At 40.1% G+C, this 21,308-nt stretch overlaps 1 protein-coding gene across 4 annotated transcripts in view; it reads left to right on the top strand.

Annotated features, from left to right (window-relative positions):
* The window catches only part of WARS2 (tryptophanyl tRNA synthetase 2, mitochondrial), a 96,848-nt gene that overhangs the window by 70,753 nt on the left and 4,787 nt on the right, over positions 1–21,308 (top strand). For 3 of the 4 annotated variants that reach the window (XM_042253137.1, XM_027973662.2, XM_027973655.2), the window contains 2 exons: positions 3,128–3,208; positions 6,659–6,744. In XM_042253137.1, the coding sequence (XP_042109071.1) occupies positions 3,128–3,208; positions 6,659–6,744 (167 nt within the window). The remainder of the gene's footprint in view (positions 1–3,127; positions 3,209–6,658; positions 6,745–21,308) is intronic. The other variant, XM_042253138.1, reaches the window with a different exon arrangement.

Genomic DNA, 21,308 nt, shown 5'->3' with positions numbered 1-21,308 from the left:
ATATACACTATTGATACCATATACAAAATGAGTAACAAATGATAACATACTGTGTAGCACAAGGGGCTCTACTTAATGCTTTACTTGTACATCTGTCTTTACATGCTGCCTCCTAGTCACATTTCAACCACCGCTTTCTATTTCAGCATTCATCCCAGTCCCTCCCCTGAAACTGCTTTTGGCCGCATTACCAAGGGATTCTTTTTGGTCCTAACCATTCTTTCTGCAGCCTTTGTTACTGTCATACATTCAACAGATATTTATTGAGCACCTATAGTTCACCTCAGATATGCAGATGACACCACCCTTATGGCAGAAAGGGAAGAGGAACTAAAAAGCCTCTTGATGAAAGTGAAAGTAGAGAGTGAAAAAGTTGGCCTAAAGCTCAACATTCAGAAAACGAAGATCATGTCATCCGGTCCCATCACTTCACGGGAAATAGATGGGGAAACAGTAGAAACAGTGTCAGACTTTATTTTTTTGGGCTCCAAAATCACTGCAGATGGTGATTGCAGCCATGAAATTAAAAGATGCTTACTCCTTGGAAGGAAAGTTATGAGCAACCTAGATAGTATATTCAAAAGCAGAGACATTACTTTGCCGACTAAGGTCCATCTAGTCAAGGCTCTGGTTTTTCCTGTGGTCCTGTATGGATGTGAGAGTTGGACTGTGAAGAAGGTTGAGTGCCGAAGAATTGATGCTTTTGAACTGTGGTGTTGGAGAAGACCCTCGAGAGTCCCTTGGACTGCAAGGAGATCTAGCCAGTCCATTCTGAAGGAGATCAGCCCTGGTATTTCTTTGGAAGGAATGATGCTAAAGCTGAAACTCCAGTACTTTGGCCACCTCATGCGAAGAGTTGACTCATTGGAAAAGACTCTGATGCTGGGAGGGATCAGGGGCAGGAGAAGGGGACGACAGAGGATGAGATGGCTGGATGGTATTACTGACTCGATGGATGTGAGTCTGAGTGAACTCCGGAAGTTGGTGATGGACAGGGAGGCCTGGCGTGCTGCTATTCATGGGGTCACAAAGAGTCGGACATGACTGAGCGACTGAACTGAACTGATAGTGTACCAGATTCTTGTTTTACAGCAGTGGACGGGGTAGGCAAAATGACTGTAACTGCAGAATACATGTCTTTACTTGTTATGATTAAGAGGTCAGAAATCTTAAATCACTGCTGACTTGTTTGTGGATCATCAGCAGACCACTTTATTGTTCCGTGTTTTTGTTTTTCTGTGGCTGAAACAGGTTATATTTTTATTTTGTTTGTGATTTCACAACATAAGTCAGAATGTACCATATTTAATACCATTTTCACTTTCTCCAGATAGAAATCTGGTCACTTCCAAGCAGTAGCCATGAATATGAATAAATGAAGAGAGCCAAATCCTAAAGTATAGTACCCTTCTGATGTACTTATTAATAATAAATTATGAAAATTATTTGCCTTTGACCAAAAAGTCTTACTGTATTTCTATATAAGAATAATTGAATTAATTTTATGCCACATTATTTGGAATCACCAGGAAAATCTCTGCAGAGTATTCAATAGATCTCATTCCATATACCCAAATATAAAGCTACTCCAAGGAAAATACTTGACTTTATAGAGACGTCACAGTAGCTGTTTGCATATCACCAAAGCTGAGCTCTTGAGCCCTAGTTGAAGGAAAGGGATCATCTTGTCTCTTTCCACATGTACATGGTTATTTTCTGTGTTTTTATTCCTTTCTTAATTCAGTAACGAAGAAAAAAAAAATCTCTCCTAGTTTTTCATGTCAAAAAACAGCTCTTATTTTATTAGTTCAAGTGGGAATGTTTTTTGCTGGTGACTGGAAGCGACTATAATCCTCTTGCTTCCAGCCAGGGTTCCTGTTTCTGTCTGATAGCTGTTTGTTTACAGCAGCAGTTAGCAATTTGCATGGACAATGCTGTCAAAGTCACTGCCCTCAATGAACCCCAAATGCCTCTTGGAAGAAAAGATGACAGATTCAGCCCAGCAACTTGCAAAACTTTAAAAGTGATTCCTTGTCAAACATGTGAAAAACAACTCTTCCCTCTCCATGACTTGAGGGAAAAAAAAAAAGAGAGAAACTATCTTATGCCAGATGGCGATTCCTTGCGAGTAAAATAGGCCTGGGCTGATTCAGCTTCATTCCTTTATGTTCCATTTGCAAAACCCACAGAGAACACATTTGGGGCCACTTTCCAGAGCTGGCAATAGTCTCTGCTTTTTAAGGAAATCAGATGGGCACACACACAAAGCCACAATGGATGAAGGGCTCAGAATCCCCAGGGTCCTGAAAAGGGATGCATAGGCCTTAAATTCTCGGTGACCAGTTAGTACCTGGCTCAGACCCAAGAATCATCCCAATTGTTGCCAGATTTTGTGACTTGATTTAATTTGGTTAAAACAGAAACAAATTGGGAGAAGGTTATATTTTCTTGTTGATTAAACCTCTTCTTTAAAAAAAAAAAAGAGGGAAAAATAGAAACTATAAAAACACACTTTCAGATGATAAATTGACTCCTAAATTTCAAACTACTCTGGGTCTAAAGGACTCAATCTTTAATTTTCAGTCTAGTACCATTTTTTGCCATGTAAGATAGTACAGCTGCTTTCATATATTTAGAGGATTGGACCAATGTGTATGCATATTTGTGTGTGTGCATGGGTATGTCTTCTCTTTGGCTTTTTTTTTTTTTTTACATATAATTGACTTATTATATTAGTTTCAGGTATACAGCATAGTGATTCCATATTTTTATAGATTATACCGCATACAAAGTTATAAAATCCTGACTAGATCCTCTGTGCTGAAATAGATGGTTCAGGACATAGTGAAGTCCCCTCACTGGAGATGCTGAAGCAATGTCTGGTCAGCTGCTGTCTAGGGATGTTGTGAAGAAGATTGAAATACTAGACTAGTAATGGGTATTGGGTAGTTTTTAAGATGTCTTCTGCATCTAAAATTCTATGCATTATGAATTAACTCCCTTGATTTTTTAAATTAACATGATCTGAGATATTTTAGTCGAGGTAATACCTATTGTCCATTTTGTTTTGCCTTATATGCAAGATGATATTGACCACCTTTGTTAATGTTCTATTTTATTTCTTCAGGTGTCTGAGCACACACAATTAAGTTGGATGCTTACCTGCATGGTCAGATTACCTCGATTACAACATTTACACCAGTGGAAGGTAAATGCCAGTGATCTGATTAATAAACAGAAAGAAGTTCAGTCCCCACTGCAGCTATTTTCCCCCTCTCTGTTTATTTTTGTGTTAGGCTCTGGGAATCCTGAGTTTTCTGGCTTGCTATGCACTAGTGGCTAACAAGACCAGTGTCTTTAACCTCATTGCCTTAGGGTATGAAACAGAAAATAGAAGGATTCTCCAAGATTCTTTCAAACTAAAAAACTGGTTACCAACATCCAGCTTATTCATTATTTGATTTTATCTGTGCGTGGTCAGTCCTTAGTGACCATTAGATAGACTTGGTAAGACTTTGAATGTGCCACATTCTAAGTAACCATTTCTGGGCTACTAGACCCTGAGGTTGCCTCCACCAGAATTAACTGGTCGTTAAGGCCTGAAGGTTATCATTGTGGGGAGAAGAGACTACATATTTTATTCCATATTTAAATAAATTGAGTCTAAGCAACAGTTCAAACTCACAGAAAAATTAAGTCTGTTCTTTTTCTAAGACGTTCAACTGAGAAATATAAATTGGGTAATTCATAGTATTCCCATGGAATTTTGCAATTGGATCACATCTGAAGGTATGTAGCCCTCTAGGACATCAACACTAATTTTAGTATCAAGCTTCTTTCTAGCATATTTTCAGGGCCACTGATTTCCTTAAAAGCTTGTTCAGAAGGCTTCACACACAGAGAGAAACAGAGCTTTAAACTGGCAGTACCTGAATAAGGCATACTGGTGGTGCTGTAGAATCATTACCTGCCCGGAGCTAGAAACAAAATTGATAATGACTCTATCATATGTTGGCTTGTGGCAAGATTTTCCCATTTTATCTTAATATGGTAATGCTAAACTGAACACTTTTAAAACTGAAATACTTTTAAAAGAACTGATTTAATGGGAAATGCTCCCACTTTAAAATAGTGTCTAAAGATCTCCTGGTAACACGTTGCCAGTGAATGCATTCTGAATAAGCCTTCCACTAGTCTGTGATTTCTTATTTGTGGGGAAAATACGAATTTCAAAGCTAGTCTTATCTTGGAGCTTGGAAACTGCCTTCAAGGGTCATTCTTTCATTAACAAATACTGATGATGCCTTTTGCTAGTCTCATAGCACGCTAAGTGCTGGAGAAATCATAGTTGCCAAGATGGATGGGTGCAGAGCCTTTCATGAGGTTTGTAGTGTATTTTGGAACAGATTCTCAGGTGGCACTAGTGGTAAGAACCTGCCTGCCAGTGCAGGAGACGTAAGAGATGTGGGTTCGATCCCTGTGTCAGGAACATCCCCAGGAGGAGAGCATGACGATCCACTCTGGTCTTCTCGCCTGGAGAATCCCATGGAGAGAAGTGGTAGGCTGTCCATAGTGTTGCACAGAGTTGGGCACGACTGATGCGACTTAGCATGCATGCACAGTTAAACAAAAAAATCAGAGTATGAAAAGTTTTAAGAGGACAAGGTTCCGGTTCTATGGGAAGATCTAAGAACCCCTAGCTTGGTTTTGATTGGCAGTGAGGGGCAAAACAGTGGGGTAGAAGTATAGGGTCAGGGCTGCTGAGGTCAGGGTTATTTAGAGGATTGATGAGATGACACAGGTGTGAGGCATCTGGGGCCCATAATAGGCATCCGATAAATATTAGAACTCCCCACATCTCCCCACTTCCTTTGTAGTTTCAAGGTCTAGTATTCTAATATAAAAAGACTATAAATCTAACACAGTAGCAATTTTTAAAAGTTGGGTTCTTTTCTCATTTGTTTGTTTCCAAATTAAATTTTTGTTAGAATTACCTGATAATCAGTGCAAACTGGCCTCTATCATGGACATTATAATAAGGAGATGTACTGAAGGAATTATATGGTCAACTTTCAAAGTTCCTATGAACGGCCTATAGCAGTAATAGTGCTGTAAACCAGAAACTGGGCTTCCCTGGTGGTTCAGTGGTAAAGAATCCTCCTGCCAATGCAGGAGACGCGGGTTTGATCCCTGGGTTGGGAAGGTCCCCTGGAGAAGGAAATAGCAACCCCCTCCAATATTCTTGCCTTGGAAATCCCATAGACAAAGGAGCCTGGCTGGCTACAGTCCACAGGGTCACAGAAGAGTTGGACATGACTTAGAGCTAAGCAACAAAAACAAGCCAAAAATTGCTGGAAGTAACCAGAAAAGCCTGTAACTAAATTATGGAACATTAAGATGACTAAAGGGAGAAACTGTTGTATTCAGATCCAGCCTCAAGGTATGTCTGCACTTTGGTTTAGGAAGCCTGAGTTGTGAGGGCATGTGTGAGCTTGATTCTTGGAATCATGCAAGTTTATAAACTGAGTTGTTCATTTCATTCAGGAATCACTGGATTTCAGAGAAGTAATTCATATTAGATAAACAAAACTTATTTACACACCAAAATATCAATTTAACGTGCATGCTTAGTTGTGTCCAACTCTTTGTGACCCCATGGACTGTAGCCCACCAGGATCCTCTTTCCATGGGATTCTCCAGGCAAGAATACTGGAGTGGCTTTCCATTTCCTCCTCCAGGGGATCTTCCTGACCCAGGAATCGAACCCATGTCTCTCGTCTCCTGCATTGGCCAACCAATTCTTTACTACTGTGCCTCATGGGAAGCCCCATTTATCAGTTTACAGATATGATATACCTAGACCTTGGAAGAGTTACCAGTGAACTGCACACAATAGTCCCTGCTAATAAGCAACTCTACCCAGAAAGCCAAATTTCCTGTAGCAAGGGGGTTAGTACCACTAGGGCTGATGTTCAGGGTGCGCATACCAGTAGTTTATAGTCAGCACCCAGGACTCACCAGTTGTTAAATATTTCTAATATCACCTCCGGTGTTTCCATTAGCTTCCCTGTTAAGGAAATATTTTGTTTTGTACAACCTGTACTGTTCATTGGAATTACTTTACTCTCACTGCTTTCCCACCTAACGATCATGACAGATCATTAGAATTGGTAAGATGAAAATTTCTCTTAGTTTCATTATTTTTTAACACCATGATTTTCAGGGTTTTATTTTAATGTGATGTTAAGGGGGCATTACAGTTTTGTCAATAGCACAGTATGAGACTTCTGGAAAGGTTCCACAAACAGTTTGATGTTAACTAATGTAATGTCATGATATTTTCCGACCTTCCCCGTGAAATCTGGAATTTATCTGATTTGGAGTCTAGAAAATCTTAGACCTTTATTTTAATAAAACGCAAAAGAAGTAGTGGTAGTGCAGGATCACTTCAAGGGACAGTGGGGACGTGAATATTCACCTTATTCCTGCTTAAGCCGGGAATGTGGAGACAAGCCAGCCAGAAGACGGCCAGATTTGCTAGAAGGGACTGAGTCAGGATGTTGTTACAGGTGGCTTCAGATCACTCTTGGTGTGCTCTTAAGATTTCTTAATTTAGCACTATAATTAGGTTCATGTCAGATTTCTTTTCACCCTACAGGCAAAGACTGCCAAGGAGAAGCAGAGTGGAACCATGGGGCTGCTCACATACCCAGTGCTCCAGGCAGCTGACATTCTGCTGTACAAGTAAGGAGCAGAGTTCACCCCAGCCCTAAATGTAGTCAACGCTGACAAGAGAGTGTCACCTGGCTCTAAAAGATTTGGTTAACGGGGAAGAATGGTTACAGCAAGAGGCAGGCACACGAATCTATTTGCATCTATTCCCCAGTAATAATGCTAAATCAAACCAGTCAGTCCTAAATGAAATCAACCCTGAATAGTCTTTGGAAGGACTGATGCTGAAACTGAAGCTCCAATACTTTGGCCACCTCATTGGAAAAGATCCTGATGCTGGGAAAGACTGAGGGCAGGAGGAGAGGGGGATGACAGAGGATGAGACGGTTGGTTGGCATCACCAACTCACCAACTCAATGGACATAAGTTTGAGCAAATTCTGGGAAATAGTGAAGGAAAGAGAAACCTGGTGTTTTGCAGTCCATGAGGTCGCAAAGAGTCAGAGACAACTGAGCAACAGCCTTGATGTACTCCTTTCCCAATTTGGAACCAGTCTGTAGAAGTATGTTTAAATGTGAAATTAATAATTTTAAGAAGTAGCATTTAAGTAGCACTTACTATGGGTTGCAAACAGTCATAAGTAATTTACATACCTTAACCCATTTAATCCTCACAACAGCCTTTAGAATCTGTACTATCAGCATCCTCATTTTACAGATGTGGAAACCAAAGCACAGAGTGGTTAGTAACTTGCCTGGGGTCAGGTGATAGCAAGGCCTGGACCTAGGATTTGAGTCTATAAAGTTTACTTACAGAGTCTGTGTTCTTAACACTATGGGATATAGTGTTCCCTAGTAATAATTTCACTTCAAGAGTTTTAAATATTGATTTCTCAGATAATCTAGCCTCCCAAGAAATGCTATTCCATAGCACTTGCTACAGCCATGGAACTGCTCTCTATCTGCTCTAAGACCAGAGCCACCAGTCATGGGTGGCTGTTAACGCTTGAAATGTTGACAGGAACTCAACTTCAACTTTAATTTTAGTTGATTAAAGAGCTGCCTGTGTCTAGTGGCTACTGTATTGGACCGGAGAGCAAGTTTTTCAACATCCTATAAGGTGCCCTCACTTTTCTTGAATCCACAATCTATAAATCAGCTACTGCTGCCACTTACAGGTCTCAAGACTATACAACCAGAGGATGCCAATGCTTTGCACTCTCTGTAGGACTGGCCAGGGCTTCTGACCCCATTCCTCTTCCAGTTCTTCCCTGCTAACCCCATATCACCTCCCTTGACACTTATTTGGCCATTTAGAGATAAAGCCTCCCAGTCAGCAGGCACTCATAGCCAAGCATTGTTATAGTGAAAGCTTCTGAGGAAAAAGATTAATTTGATGAGTGTTTTTTACTCCTTTCCCCTAAAGCCCTGATCCCCATAAAAGTGCCTCTTCTGTGGGAAAACTGGAATTCTTTGCATGTAAATGTGATAATAGCATGGAGATGATAGTGTATGTTCCTTGTGAAATGACCCCAGAGCCCTTGTGCAATGATGGTGGAAACAGCCAGAAAAATAGTTGCTCAGCTTTACATATAAGGAATGTCCATTAGTACATACAAGCTGTCTTCATTTCAGTAAATTTAACTTTGATTCACGTTATGATTATGTGTCTGTTTGCTCTTTTAACTTGAATGCTGGGCCCCTGATAACATTTATTATTTATCATAAGTAACTTTTGACTTATCCTGGGAAATCTAGAACATTTTTCTCCAGAAGCAGCAAATGAAAGTCCAAGAAGGATCTAATAATATAGTTTCCCACTGAAGTAGCATATTTACTTAGAAAGGTTCTACAAAGAACCTTGATTTTGTTACCTGTAAAGAAGAGACAAATCTTTCCTAAAGGATTATAATGAAACACGTCCCTTGTCTATGCTTGATGGTGATATCTCTGACTGTGACAGTCTTATGTCTAGTTCCATTTTCAAGGGCTACTTCTACATAGAACCAGAGGCTGATTTTTCAGCCCCAGGATTTGGAAGCACAGCAGATTTCTTTACCAGTTCAAGAGCTCTCATGGGAGAGTCCTCTGAACCCAGGGCTATGAACAAAAAGCGAACTTGAACAAGAACGATTGACCTTTTTGTGATACCATGGAACAGAGAGTGGGAGGGAACTCTAAAGGGCCTCTTCTCCAAATCCCTTGCTCTACCAATGTGGCCCAGGCAGGCTAAATCTGTCCAAAGCTGTGGACCCAGACAATGGACAGAGGAGGCTCGGGATGTGATCATGGCCTCCTGAGGCCAGTGCTTACCCTCCTTAGGGAGCCAGTCATAAGTTATGTTAGGAGGCAAGATCATCACATGAATAACCAGAGCAGTATGAGATCATCTATACCAAAGTGATGATGAATTTGTTTTCATCAGTTACTCAAAAATACAATCGGCAGAATGATAAAAATCCTGCAGTTTCTTTCATCTCTAAAGTGGGTTAATGGTACACAGCTCTGCGTAAATTGATAGCACCTAGTATATACTCAATACAGAGATTTTAAGAGTACAAACAACAATTTAAAAGACTGACATTGGCAAAAGTAGCTCCTTAACATCCTCAAATTTATCATATCATCTGCCTTTCTTTCAACCCACGTGTGAGGTTGAGAATGTCCTCTTTTCTTACATAAAATGATAGTTATTTCAGATGTAGCAGGTAAACACCAAGAGCTTTCCAACAGCTTCCTGTCTGTCTCACTCTGCCCAACGTCAGCAGGTTCTCACAACTGGTTAAGACTTAAGAATTAGTAGTTCTTTTCCACCCTCAATTATTCCCCTGTAGCCAAAAAAAAAAAAAAAAATCCCATACTATAAATATTCCTCCTTTAACTCTTCCTGATCTATTTAGTGGTTAGAATATTCACTAAGAATGCCATCAGATTCCTTCATTTTTCCTGTTTTCTGAGAGGAAAATTACAGTGGCAGATTTTTGCCTATTCCTATCAGGATTCTGCTATATTAATTTGTTAAACAAAAAGTATTTCTCCATAAAACTAGGAACTGGAACTTCCGGGGTGGTCCAGTGGTTAAGACTCTGTGCTCCCCATTCAGGGGGGCCTGGGTTCAATCCCTGGTCAAGGAACTGGTACCCACATCCCACAACCAAGAGTTTGCATGCCACAACTGAAAGACCTCGCATGTCCCAGTGAAGATCGAAGATCTTGCGTGACACAACTAAGATCCAGGGTAGCTAAAATAAATAAATAAACTTATTTTTTAATCCAAGGTGATTGTCTATATTCAAGATGATTGTCTCCTACCTTAGCCTAGAAACTATCTACCTGTAATGCCACAGTCGGATCAAAGATGTGGAGCTAGTAACTGTGTGCTCCTTTTCTGTCCTGTCTGGTCTCAGGCCAGACATCCTCCTGCTGCCAGCCACGCATGCTCCAGCCCACAGACTCTGTTCCTTTGGACTTTTTTCTCCTGCCGTCTTCCTTCAGACTAGTCCCTGGAGTACTGTTGCCACACTGCACATCCCCCATTTCCTGGGCGTGTGTGTCCTTTGGGCCCCTGCAAAGTGTGTAGACAAGTACAGTAAACTCAGCTCTGTTTACTACAGCATTTACTCTGCTGACATACATTTCTCATCTGTCTTACTGTGCTTCTTTCCAAAGTTTAGAAAATCCCAATTGCTTGGTAATAAGTAGCAGAGGCAGAACTCAACCAGGTCTGATTTTTAGCCTGTACCATTGTTTTCCCTATAACACAGCTCAAGCACTTGGGGTATTCTGTGTTTGAGATATTTTTGAATTTTAAAAAATATGATAACTAGAATGTTTATGAATATATACATTATAAATATAGATAAATACAAAAAAACAAAAATATATACCAAAAAGTTCCTATTTTTTTCCTCACGAGCAAATCTATATGTGGCCCCTCATAATATGTTGACATGCAGAGCTATTATAGATTTCATGTTTCTTTTGTCAAAATCAGCATTAGGATGAGTGGCCCATGATGGGCTAGAAAACAATCATGAGGGAAGGCAGTGGAAGAGGGGCTTTCCAGATAACTGTATGAAAGATTTATGTAAGTGTTTTGGCAGAACTCGGTAAGGAACCCAAGAATGGAGATTTTGAGACTATCTTAAGCTTGAGAAAGTGAAGTGGAAGTGTTAGCTGCTCAGTTCAGTTCAGTCACTCAGTCGTGTCTGACTCTTTGTGACCCCATGAATCGCAGCACGCCAGGCCTCCCTGTCCATCACCAACTCCCGGAGTTCACTCAGTGTCGAGTCCATCGAGTCAGTGATGCCATCCAGCCATCTCATCCTCTGTCGTCCCCTTCTCCTCCTGCCCCCAATCCCTCCCAGCATTAAAGTCTTCTCCAATGAGTCAACTCTTCGCATGAGGTGGCCAAAGCACTGGAGTTTCAGCTTTAGCATCATTCCTTCCAAAGAACACCCAGGGCTGATTTCCTTTAGAATGGACTGGTTGGATCTTGCAGTCCAAGGGACTCTCAAGAGTCTTCTCCAACACCACAGTTCAAAAGCATCAATTCTTCGGCGCTCAGCCTTCTTCACAGTCCAACTCTCACATCCATACATGACCGCAGGAAAAATCAGAGCCTTGACTAGATGGACCTTAGTCAACAAAGTAATGTCTCCGCTTTTGAATATGTTATCTAGGTTGCTCATAACTTTTCTTCCAAGGAGTAAGCGTCTTTTAATTTCATGGCTGCAATCACCATCTGCAATGATTTTGGAGCCCCCCAAAATAAAGTCTGACACTGTTTCCACTGTTTCCCCATCTATTTCCCATGGAGTGATAGAACCGGATGCCATGATCTTCGTTTTCCGAATGTTTAGCTTTAAGCCAACTTTTTCACTCTCCACTTTTACTTTCATCAAGAGGCTTTTTAGTTCCTCTTCCCTTTCTGCCTTAAGGGTGGTGTCATCTGCATATCTGAGGTTACTGATATTTCTCCTGGCAATCTTGATTCCAGCTTGTGTTTCTTCCAGCCCAGTGTTTCTCATGATGTACTCTGCATATAAGTTAAATATGCAGGGTGACAATATACAGCCTTGACATACTCCTTTCTCTATTTGGAACCAGTCTGTTGTTCCATGTCCAGTTCTAACTGTTGCTTCCTGACCTGCATATAGGTTTCTCAAGAGGCAGGTCAGGTGGTCTGTATTCCCATCTCTTTCAGCATTTTCCACAGTTGATTGTGATCCACACAGTCAAAGGCTTTGGCATAGTCAATAAAGCAGAAATAGATGTTTTTCTGGAACTCTCTTGCTTGTTCCATGATCCAGCGGATGTTGGCAATTTGATCTCTGGTTCCTCTGCCTTTTCTAAAACCAGCTTGAACATCTGGAAGTTCACAGTTCACATATTGCTGAAGCCTGGCTTGGAGAATTTAGAGCGTTACTTTACTAGCATGTGAGATGAGTACAATTGTGTGATAGTTTGAGCATTCTTTGGCATTGCCTTTCTTTGGAATTGGAATGAAAACTGACCTTTTCCAGTCCTGTGGCCACTGCTGAGTTTTCCAAATTTGCTGGCATATTGAGTACAGCACTTTCATAGCATCCTCTTTCAGGATTTGAAATAGCTCAACTGGAATTCCATCACCTCCACTAGCTTTGTTCGTAGTGATGCTTTGTAAGGCCCACTTGACTTCACATTCCAGGATGTCTGGCTCTAGGTGAGTGATCACACCAAGCTGCTCAGTCATGTTCAACTCTTTGTGACCTCATGAGCTGTAGCCTTCCAGGCTCCTCTGTCCATGAGATTTCCCAGGCAAGAATACTGGAGTAGGTTGCCATTTCCTTCTCCATGGGATCTTCCCAACCCAGGGATCAAACCCTCATCTCATGCATTGGCAGGCAGATTCTTTACCACTGAGCCACCTGGGAAGCCCCAGACAATACAGTATATTCTTCTAAAAGGAGGGGGAAGGTATTTGTGCACTTTTAAGAACAGAGTGAAATGATCTGATTTATACTTTTAAAAGAGAATTGATTAAAAGGATGAGTCGTAGGGGCTCAGCCAAGGTCGGTAGGCTACTAAGAGGCTCTTTCATTAGTCTGTTTAGAGCACGAAGGTGGCAGTGAAGATGAAGAGAAGAGGCAAATTTAAAAGATTCTAGGACGTAAGATGGCTAAGACTTCGTAATGGATTGGATGTGTATGAGAAAACGCCATCAGGGATGTCCCCAGGTTTCTGACTTATACAGCAGGATTGATGATGGTGTTGCCATTCACTGAGCTAGGGAATGCTGTAGAAGGACTAGCCAGAAGAATTTATAACTTCACGTGGTGTTTTCTCTTCTCTTGAAAGCTTTAACTCCCTAGAAGTTAAAACCTTCTTTATGTCTCGCATAGTCCTGACACCATAGGCCTTGCACATCATAGATCGTCAATAAATAATTGCTAAATTAAGGAGTCATTACCGGTGGTGGTGATTTCATCCCTTATGAAAGGACAAGCAGCACCGAACCCCTATTCTAGCCAGGTTGGTTAAAGGCAGCAGCGCTGAAAATGCACAAATACAGCCAAAGAAGTAGGGGAAAAAAAAAAGGAACAAATTTCTGTGAGCCGATACATGTGAGCTATGATTATTCATCTAGACACTAATTCTGCCTGAGAGGTGGGGTGGATCCCAAGTGAATGTAGATGCAACAAGGAACTAAGCAAAAGAAACATGGTTTAGTCGCCAGAGATCAGACGCATTGTTGTGTGACAGAAGTTATAACAATCAAAATTATGAAAGACTTTTGCTTTATGTTGTGTCTAAGAAAGTACAGTCAGGGTAAGGGAAAAAAAAGAAAATGGGGAAAAAGAGAAGACATTAATATGGAGATCATTATGTAGGGTATAAATTTTAAAAGAACAGTACTAAATTATTTGAAGTGAAAGGAAGACTGTGAGGAGAGAGGTTGAAAATGTGAAGAGAATAAGCCCCATAAGTGAGCAGAATCAAAGACAGGCTGAATTAATGTAAAGTGTAAACTCAATGGATGCGAAGGAAGGGCCAAGATAAATTATAGGAGGTGAAAGGAGCAGCAGGAGCAGAGGGAGGAAAGACTAGAAACAAACAAACTAAAGTCAGATGAAAAAGCCAAGTGGAGCAATCGGTCCAGGTGAAAAAAATTAAAAAAAATTTTAATCCCTTTTTGTAAAAGCAAAACCTCTCAGGATTGTTAGCACAGAGCAAGGATCCGACAGAAGGCAAAGACTTATGCAGAGTCATTATGAAAACTAAATGTGTTTTCTGTTTAGTTTGGTTACTTTGTGAATCTGGAACCATTTTGACATGTGGAAATATTCATTTTGATGTGCTTAAAGTGTATTGATTATGGTAATTGTTTTTTCTGTGTTAGTTGCAGTCCATTGTGATTTCCTATGGGCTACTGTAATTGCTTTTTAACCTACCCCGTTGGCTAATTTGGTTTGGGGCAGTCAAGATGACCTCTGCATGTCAGCCTTACTATAATTACAAGACAGGAGTGCAAAGTCCAGTCACAGAAGAGAAATTTAGGAAGGTGTGGTGAGGACATGTAGACCTCAGAGAAGAGCATGTACAGGGTTGTGGATACTGCGGGAAACATAAAAAAGAAGATTTTCGTTTTTATTTCTCATCAAGTCAGTAACTTTCTGCTCCAGGCTGTGTGAAAGGAGATCACGGGACACGATTTTGTAGAATTTCCTAAATAAATCTACTGACCTTCGAAGAAGAGAAATGACTTCCTGACCCTTTGTCATGGTCCCTGGATTCTCCCTTTCCCTTCATTATCCTGTCCCTATTTTCCTTAAATTCAATAAGACTCCTCAGAAGTCCTATATCGTACCATTCATATTTGGGGACTACCTAATCAGATATATGAACTGTCAGTTTGTAATATGTTTTCTACCCAAATCAGGATTGCTGCCCAGGTCTGTGGCTGTCTCTGGGATTCTATGTTGATGTTTATGTTTGTGGTATGAGTCTGCTATCAAAAAGGAAAACGGTCCCAGTTTGAAAAAAGTCACACCATACCACACATCAAGGTCCCAATATTGTCATTCTTGTATCATTTTGTCCTTCACGCTGTCAGATATCAGTGAGTTTACATTATACTAATAGCCCGTGTATATTGAGCTCTTACTATCAAGAACTATGCTTGGTTAGCTTATCTAATCTTTGAAACAACAGTAAGAGGTCAGCACCATTATGATCCTCATTTTACAGAGGAAATGGAGGCTTTAGAACAGTGAGAAATTGGGCTATGATAACTCAATAGTAGCTAACGGAGCTATGATTTTAACTCATTCTGATCATAAGTGGATTTTATTATAATTTTCTCTTGGTTTAAACCTATATAGACTATAGTTACTTCCTCCTGAGAGCATTCATTTATTGAATAAATATTTATTGAGCTCCTCCTACCAAGCAACTTTACTAGGTGTTGGAAATAGATTGAAAAGCAAGACAAGGTCTCAAAAAGCTTATTTGCTAGTAGGAGAGAAAGCAAGATGCAATAAGCAAACAAATGAAGTAAAATTATTAGACTAGGATTAATACTGTAAAGAAAGTAAATAAGATATTATGAAAAAGAATAACAGGGAAGCTAACTTTGGAGAGTAGAGTTAGGGAAGGCTTCTCCAAAGAGGTGATATTTAAGCTTAGACCTGAAATCAAGGCACGAGTAAGAGTTAAAGGAGGAATATTCTAGTAGAATACAAGGGCAATACATTCAATAGATCCAGCTCCCTGCCTTAAATATTTGAATTATAAACTTTCCAGGATTCATCATCTTGTTTTCTGTCTTTATAGAGTTCAGTAGCAGGAGAGTCAAGTCTCTCACAAGTCCATTTCAATGTTCTGATATAATTTAAGCATTCTATATTCAACCAGAAAAAAAGTGAGAAATCACTTCTACTATTTCTATTCTTTTTAACATATTGGTACATTTCCCACAGGTGGTGCTAGTAGTAAAGAATCCACCTGCCAATGCAGGAGACACAAGAGATGCAGGTTCAATCCCTGGTTCAGGAAGATCCCCTGGAGTAGGAAATGGTGACCTTCTCCAGTATTCTTGCCTGGAAAAATTTCATGGACAAGAGGAGTCTGGTGGGCTACAGTCCATGGGGTTGCAAAAAGTTGGACACGACTGAGCACATGCACACAGACGCACACACACACACACGTGCCATTTCCTCCAAACCAGATTTTGCAGCTAACATTCCTTGTTTGCACACTACATACCAGGCACCAACTATGAGCTTTGCATGCATTATTTTACTCATTCCTCAAGCAAGTCTGTGAGTAGGAACTATTATTAGTCAGCTTTAAAAAAATTTTTTAAAGGGATTTAGTTTAAACAACTCTCCCAGGAACACCCAGCTGCTGAGTGGCAGAGCAAGAACCTGACCCCAGCCTAACATCAGAGCACCCACTCTAACCACTATGGCCTCTTTATCTGAATGCATGTTATATATATTTTCCAAAAAGTTTGCATCCTGAGTGGGGTTTTTTGGTCTTATGTTTTTCCACATCATTAAATATTTTATGTTTTTAATGATTTTAATGTTTTCTTTGTTTTGGGCCTTTTGCTCTGTAGAGAGATTGTGTTTTCCTTGCTTTTATCTATTCCAGTGATTTGGAAAGTGTGCTTTCTGGTTTTAATTCTGTTAGTGATCATCTTTAAACAAAGACCACCCAAATGAGAACAAATAGGCTTTCAGAGCTTGCCACAGCAAGAGACTCAGCCACCATCGCTTGTGTTCTGCAGGCAGGTGGGGGAGTAGGAAGGCTTTATAGGAAAGGAATTTTTCAGGGATGCTCTGTTTAGAGATTGTTACCATGGGGAAGCTGGAGGCTAACTAGAAATGGGGCATCTTATGTGATTGGTTTGGGAAACATATTTGACTTTCTCTGGTTGGTCCTAAGTTGGACAAAGAATTGGAATGTTGGCAGTTATTCACCAAGTCTTGACCATGCTGGGTCCATTCCTGCAGAGACTGGTTTGTCTTCCTTGGTTGGTTGCTCCAGAGGTTTGGGGTCAGAGATTTTTGGATATAGAATGTCTGACCATTGTCCATTTGTATACCAGTTTGTCTCTTTTTGAAAATATATTTTTGACTCTTTCGTTAATCTTTTCAAGTAAAAAATGTTGTGATTTTGTGTGGTTAAGATGGGTTATTCATTACACTTGCAGATCCTGAGTCTATAGTCACACTTGCTTTTGATTTTGTAAACTAACCTGGTATTTTTAATTGACTGTTGTTACATAAATGACTTGATTTCAGACTACATCATTTTCTATTTCAAATTGTAACCAAAATTTAGACTTTATGTTCTTAGTATTTTTTAGCCAGTCCTTATACCTCAGCATCTCCATTTCTGAGTTCTTTAGTCCATAGATTTACTTCAACTTTTTTTTCCAGTCCTTTACAATTTTTCTTCCAGCCTGAGAATTTCTATCTGTTCAGCTTACCTCACCTGTAAAATTGATTTACGTACAATAAGAATGCATTAAAAGTGCTTAGCAAAGTGTGCAGCATATAGGAAGTGTTCAATAGCTATCAGTTACTTTATCATCATCTTCTTCATCATCATTATTATTATGAAAGTGTTGGTTGCTGAGCTGTGTCCAACTCTTTGCAATACCATGGACTGTAGCCCACCAGGCTCCTCTGCCCATGGGATTTTCCAGGCAAGAATACTGGAGTGGGTAGCCATTCCCTTCTCCAGGGGATCGTCTCAAACCAGGGAGTGAACCTGGGTCTCTTGCATTGAGGCAGATTCTTTACCATCTGAGCCACCAGGAAAGCCCAATTATTAGTATGAAAGTGAAAGTGAAGTCGCTCAGTCATGTCCAACTCTTTGCGACCCCATGGACTATAGCCTACCAGGTTCCTCCATCCATGGGATTTTCCCTGCAAGAGTACTAGAGTGGGTTGCCATTTCCTTCTCCAGGGGATCTTCCTGACCCAGGGCTCAAACCTGGGTCTCCTGCATTGTAGGCAGATACTTTACCATCTGAGTCACCACGGAAGCCCTCAATTATTATTAGTATAGTTCATATATAAAACACAGCTTGGCTAGGTTTTTAACTTTTTTCTCACAACCCTATAAACATGGTTTCAATGTTGTATTATCAATCTTATTTCTGTCTTTATTTCTAACTATTGGCTTATAGGATTTTTCTTTAAGTTTGTAATTTAAAATTTTTTCTGGATTGTGTTTTGGTGTGATTCTCTGGGATTTTTTTTTCCTTTTTTTTTGTTTTGCCATGCCAGGCATGCAGGATCTTCTGTGACCAGGGATCAAACCCATGCTTGGTGCACTGGGACTGTGGAGTCTTAACCGCTGGACCACCAGGGAAGTCCCAGGTTTTTGTTTTGTTTTGTTTTTTAATATAATTGAAACTTGCTGTGTTCCTTCAGAAAGTATACTCATTTTTGTTTGCTTACTTCTTTATTCTTAATTCATTAATCTCTCCTTCTGTTTTAGGTTATTTCCTCTGTTCACATGGTCCTGATGTCTTCCTGAGGAGGACCATACTCTAGGTCAGAGGATGGCCCTCCAGCCTGTCATTTACATGTCATGCTTCTCTCTTTCTTTCTCCTCTTGCTCTGAGTTCTTGAAGAGCTTCAGGTTTCTTTTCCAGGTCACTGATACATCCTGTTCTTAGGATTCTGCTCCTGCTGCTCCCAATTCTTCTATTATCCGTTTGGTTTCCTTCATCATTTTACTTTCTCTTCATTTAATTGTTTTCTGTCACCACCTATGTTTTTCTTCTATTGTGATTTCTTGCTCATGTGTAATAACAGCCATGCCCTTTTGAATCCTATTGAGGTTACACAGCAGTTTTCTTTAAAACACACATACACACACACACAATTCTTGTAAAATTTCATTTTCAAATGTTTGACCTTGCTTAGGCTCTGAAGGGTAAAGTTCCCTTTCCTTCGTTCCATGGTATTTTTCATAGGCCTTGTATTGGGGTCTTCCACGTGTTTGTTTGATTGACTGATTTCTTTCTTTTGGGGGGTGGTGCTGAACTGGGTCTTGTCGCTGCACAGGCTTTTCTCTAGTTGTGGGGAGCAGAGGCTACTCTCTAGTTCTCTAGCTGTGGTGTGCGGGCTTAGCTGCTCCTCAGCATGGGGGGTCTGCCTCGATCAGGGATTGAACCCATATCCCCTGCATTGGCAGGCAGATTCTTAACTACTGGGCCACCAGGGAAGTCCTCATAGATTCATTTTTATGTGTTGGTTTTTAAAATCCATATCAGAACAAGAAAACTATATTCAAAGAGTGTTTTGGCAGAAGACAAAAATCTATGAAGGCCCTTATGTCCGCCATCTGTCTACTAGGATTCTAGTTGAATTCCCTGCTCAGAATTCAGCAGGAGGGCAGAATCGTGTGCTGTGCCCCAGCCCAGTTGCTTGTGTTGCTCAACTAGATTAGTATTGGTGCCTTAGATAGATTTTCTCCTATTGCCTGCCTGGCGCTTTCATTCTCTGAGCAGATGTATCACATGAAAAAGAACAGTCACCAGGATTCCTGCTCCCAGGTTCCATCCTGCTTCTGTCTCTCACCTTCAGCACTTTACTTTTAAGTCATTCACACAGAAGCCTGTTAGTTCGGTGCCATCTCATTTCTTTATTTTTGTTCTTGCTGTCCTTCCCTGTGGAGTAAGATCCAAAATAAATTTCCCTAAGACCAATGTCAAGGAGATCACCACCTATATTTTCTTCTGGGAATTTTATGGTTCCAGGTCATACATTCAAGGTTTTAATCCATTTTGAGTTAATTTTTAGTATGATATAAGATACCAGTCCAGTTTGGTTCTTTTGCATGTAGTTGTCCATTTTCCCAACACCATTTATTGAGGAGAGTGTTTTTTCTCGATTGTATATTCTTGCCTCCTTTGTCATAGATTAATTGACTGTCCATGCACTTGTTTATTTCTGGACTCTGCTCTGCGTGGATCTGTGTGTCTGTTTTTGTGCCAGTACAATATTGTTTTGATTGCTGTAGCTTTGTAATATAGCTTTAAATCAGGGATAAAGTACCTAGTCTTTATGCCAGTCAAAAGTACCTTCACTTCCTCATACCCTAGACAATTTTTTCAAATAAACCAGTAGCCTATGGACAGTAATGCACAAAAAAATTTTCCAGTTTTTCAGGGACCACTAATTAACTACGAGGCTAGTAGATTCTCTCTGTAACAAAGTACTGTAGCTTTCTAGCAGTTTTTCTTTTCTATGGCTGTTTGGAAAAGTTGTTATTTCTCCACTCATATGTACAATCATCATTTAAATATTCAAGTGGAACTCTAAGGCTGATGCTTCCACAGGCAGAATATTAAACGTCGTTGATCAAGAAACCACAACACTTTATTAGGTGTACTATCAAATGTCAACTCCTAGCCCAACACTACATACCTAAAATCACCTGTCTCCTTCCTTAGTAATATTTCAGTATAATGTTTTCCCCATCAAGACTTCTCTTTAATGGTTCATCCTCCTTTGTTTGCTATACCTCCTCATGTTCCAACACAGCAAACTTTATATATGGGATTAAAATCATTGTAAACAATGTCTTTATATGTTGATAATTTTCATCTTACATCTTTTTTTTTTTTTGGCTACATCACGAAACATGTGGGATCTTAGTTCCCCCACCAGGGATCAAATCTGCATCTCCTGCATTGGAAGGGCAGAGTTTTAACCACTGGACTGCCAGGGAAAGTCCCATCTTCATTTTTTAATAAAACAAAATATTTCAGGGACTTCTCTGGTGGTTCAATGGTTGGGACTCTGTCCTCTCAATGCAGGGGGCCGGGTTCGATCCCTGGTCTGGGCACTAGATCTCCCATGCCACACACAACCTAGAGTTCACATGTCACACTAAAAAAAAAAAAAAAAAGATTCTGCATGCTGCAGCAAAGATCAAAGATCCCACATGCTGTAACTAAAACATGGTGCAATCAAATAAATTATTTTAAATAAATAAATAAAAATAAAATATTGCAGATAAAATCAAGATCTCCTTTGTTCCGTTCCCCAGACCCATTCTCTTTCCTTCTTTAGAAGCAGCTATGATCATGAATCTTTGGAGAAGCTTCCAGTATGTTTTTATATTTATATATGCATCTATAACCAATATGTAATGTTGTCATATGTACTTTTAAGATAAATGTCAGTGTTCTCTACACATCTCCTGTGACTTGCTTTTTCATTCAACATTGTTTTTGAGATCTGTCTACATTGTACTAATAGATTTTGTTCAAGTTCCCTTAGCATGTTGATTGTTCTATGATTGCAATTTACATAAAAACAGAGAATATTCTAAAAAAAAGACTTTGAGTCACTCCCTGTGTGGCAGGGAGGGAAACTCTTGCCTGAAGAACTTTCTGCCATCTTTGATTTAAAGAGTAGGGTGGAGTGTCTTTCAAGTGTGAGTACAAGCCCTGAAGTAAAGCATCTGGTCAAAGCTAGGATAATATGTGCTGACTGGGTGAGGGAAAGAAGATTGGTTTAAAATGCAGTTATGCTTAGAGCATATGCTCTTTAGGATACCCATTTCTCCCTCCCAGAAAGATCCTGTCATGCTGGTGTTGAAGGCTGTATTCTTCAGATATGGAAG

This window comes from Ovis aries, chromosome 1 (assembly GCF_016772045.2).
Source record: "Ovis aries strain OAR_USU_Benz2616 breed Rambouillet chromosome 1, ARS-UI_Ramb_v3.0, whole genome shotgun sequence".
Classification (NCBI taxonomy): Eukaryota; Metazoa; Chordata; class Mammalia; order Artiodactyla; family Bovidae; genus Ovis; species Ovis aries.
This window is presented reverse-complemented; position numbering and strand designations above follow the sequence as displayed.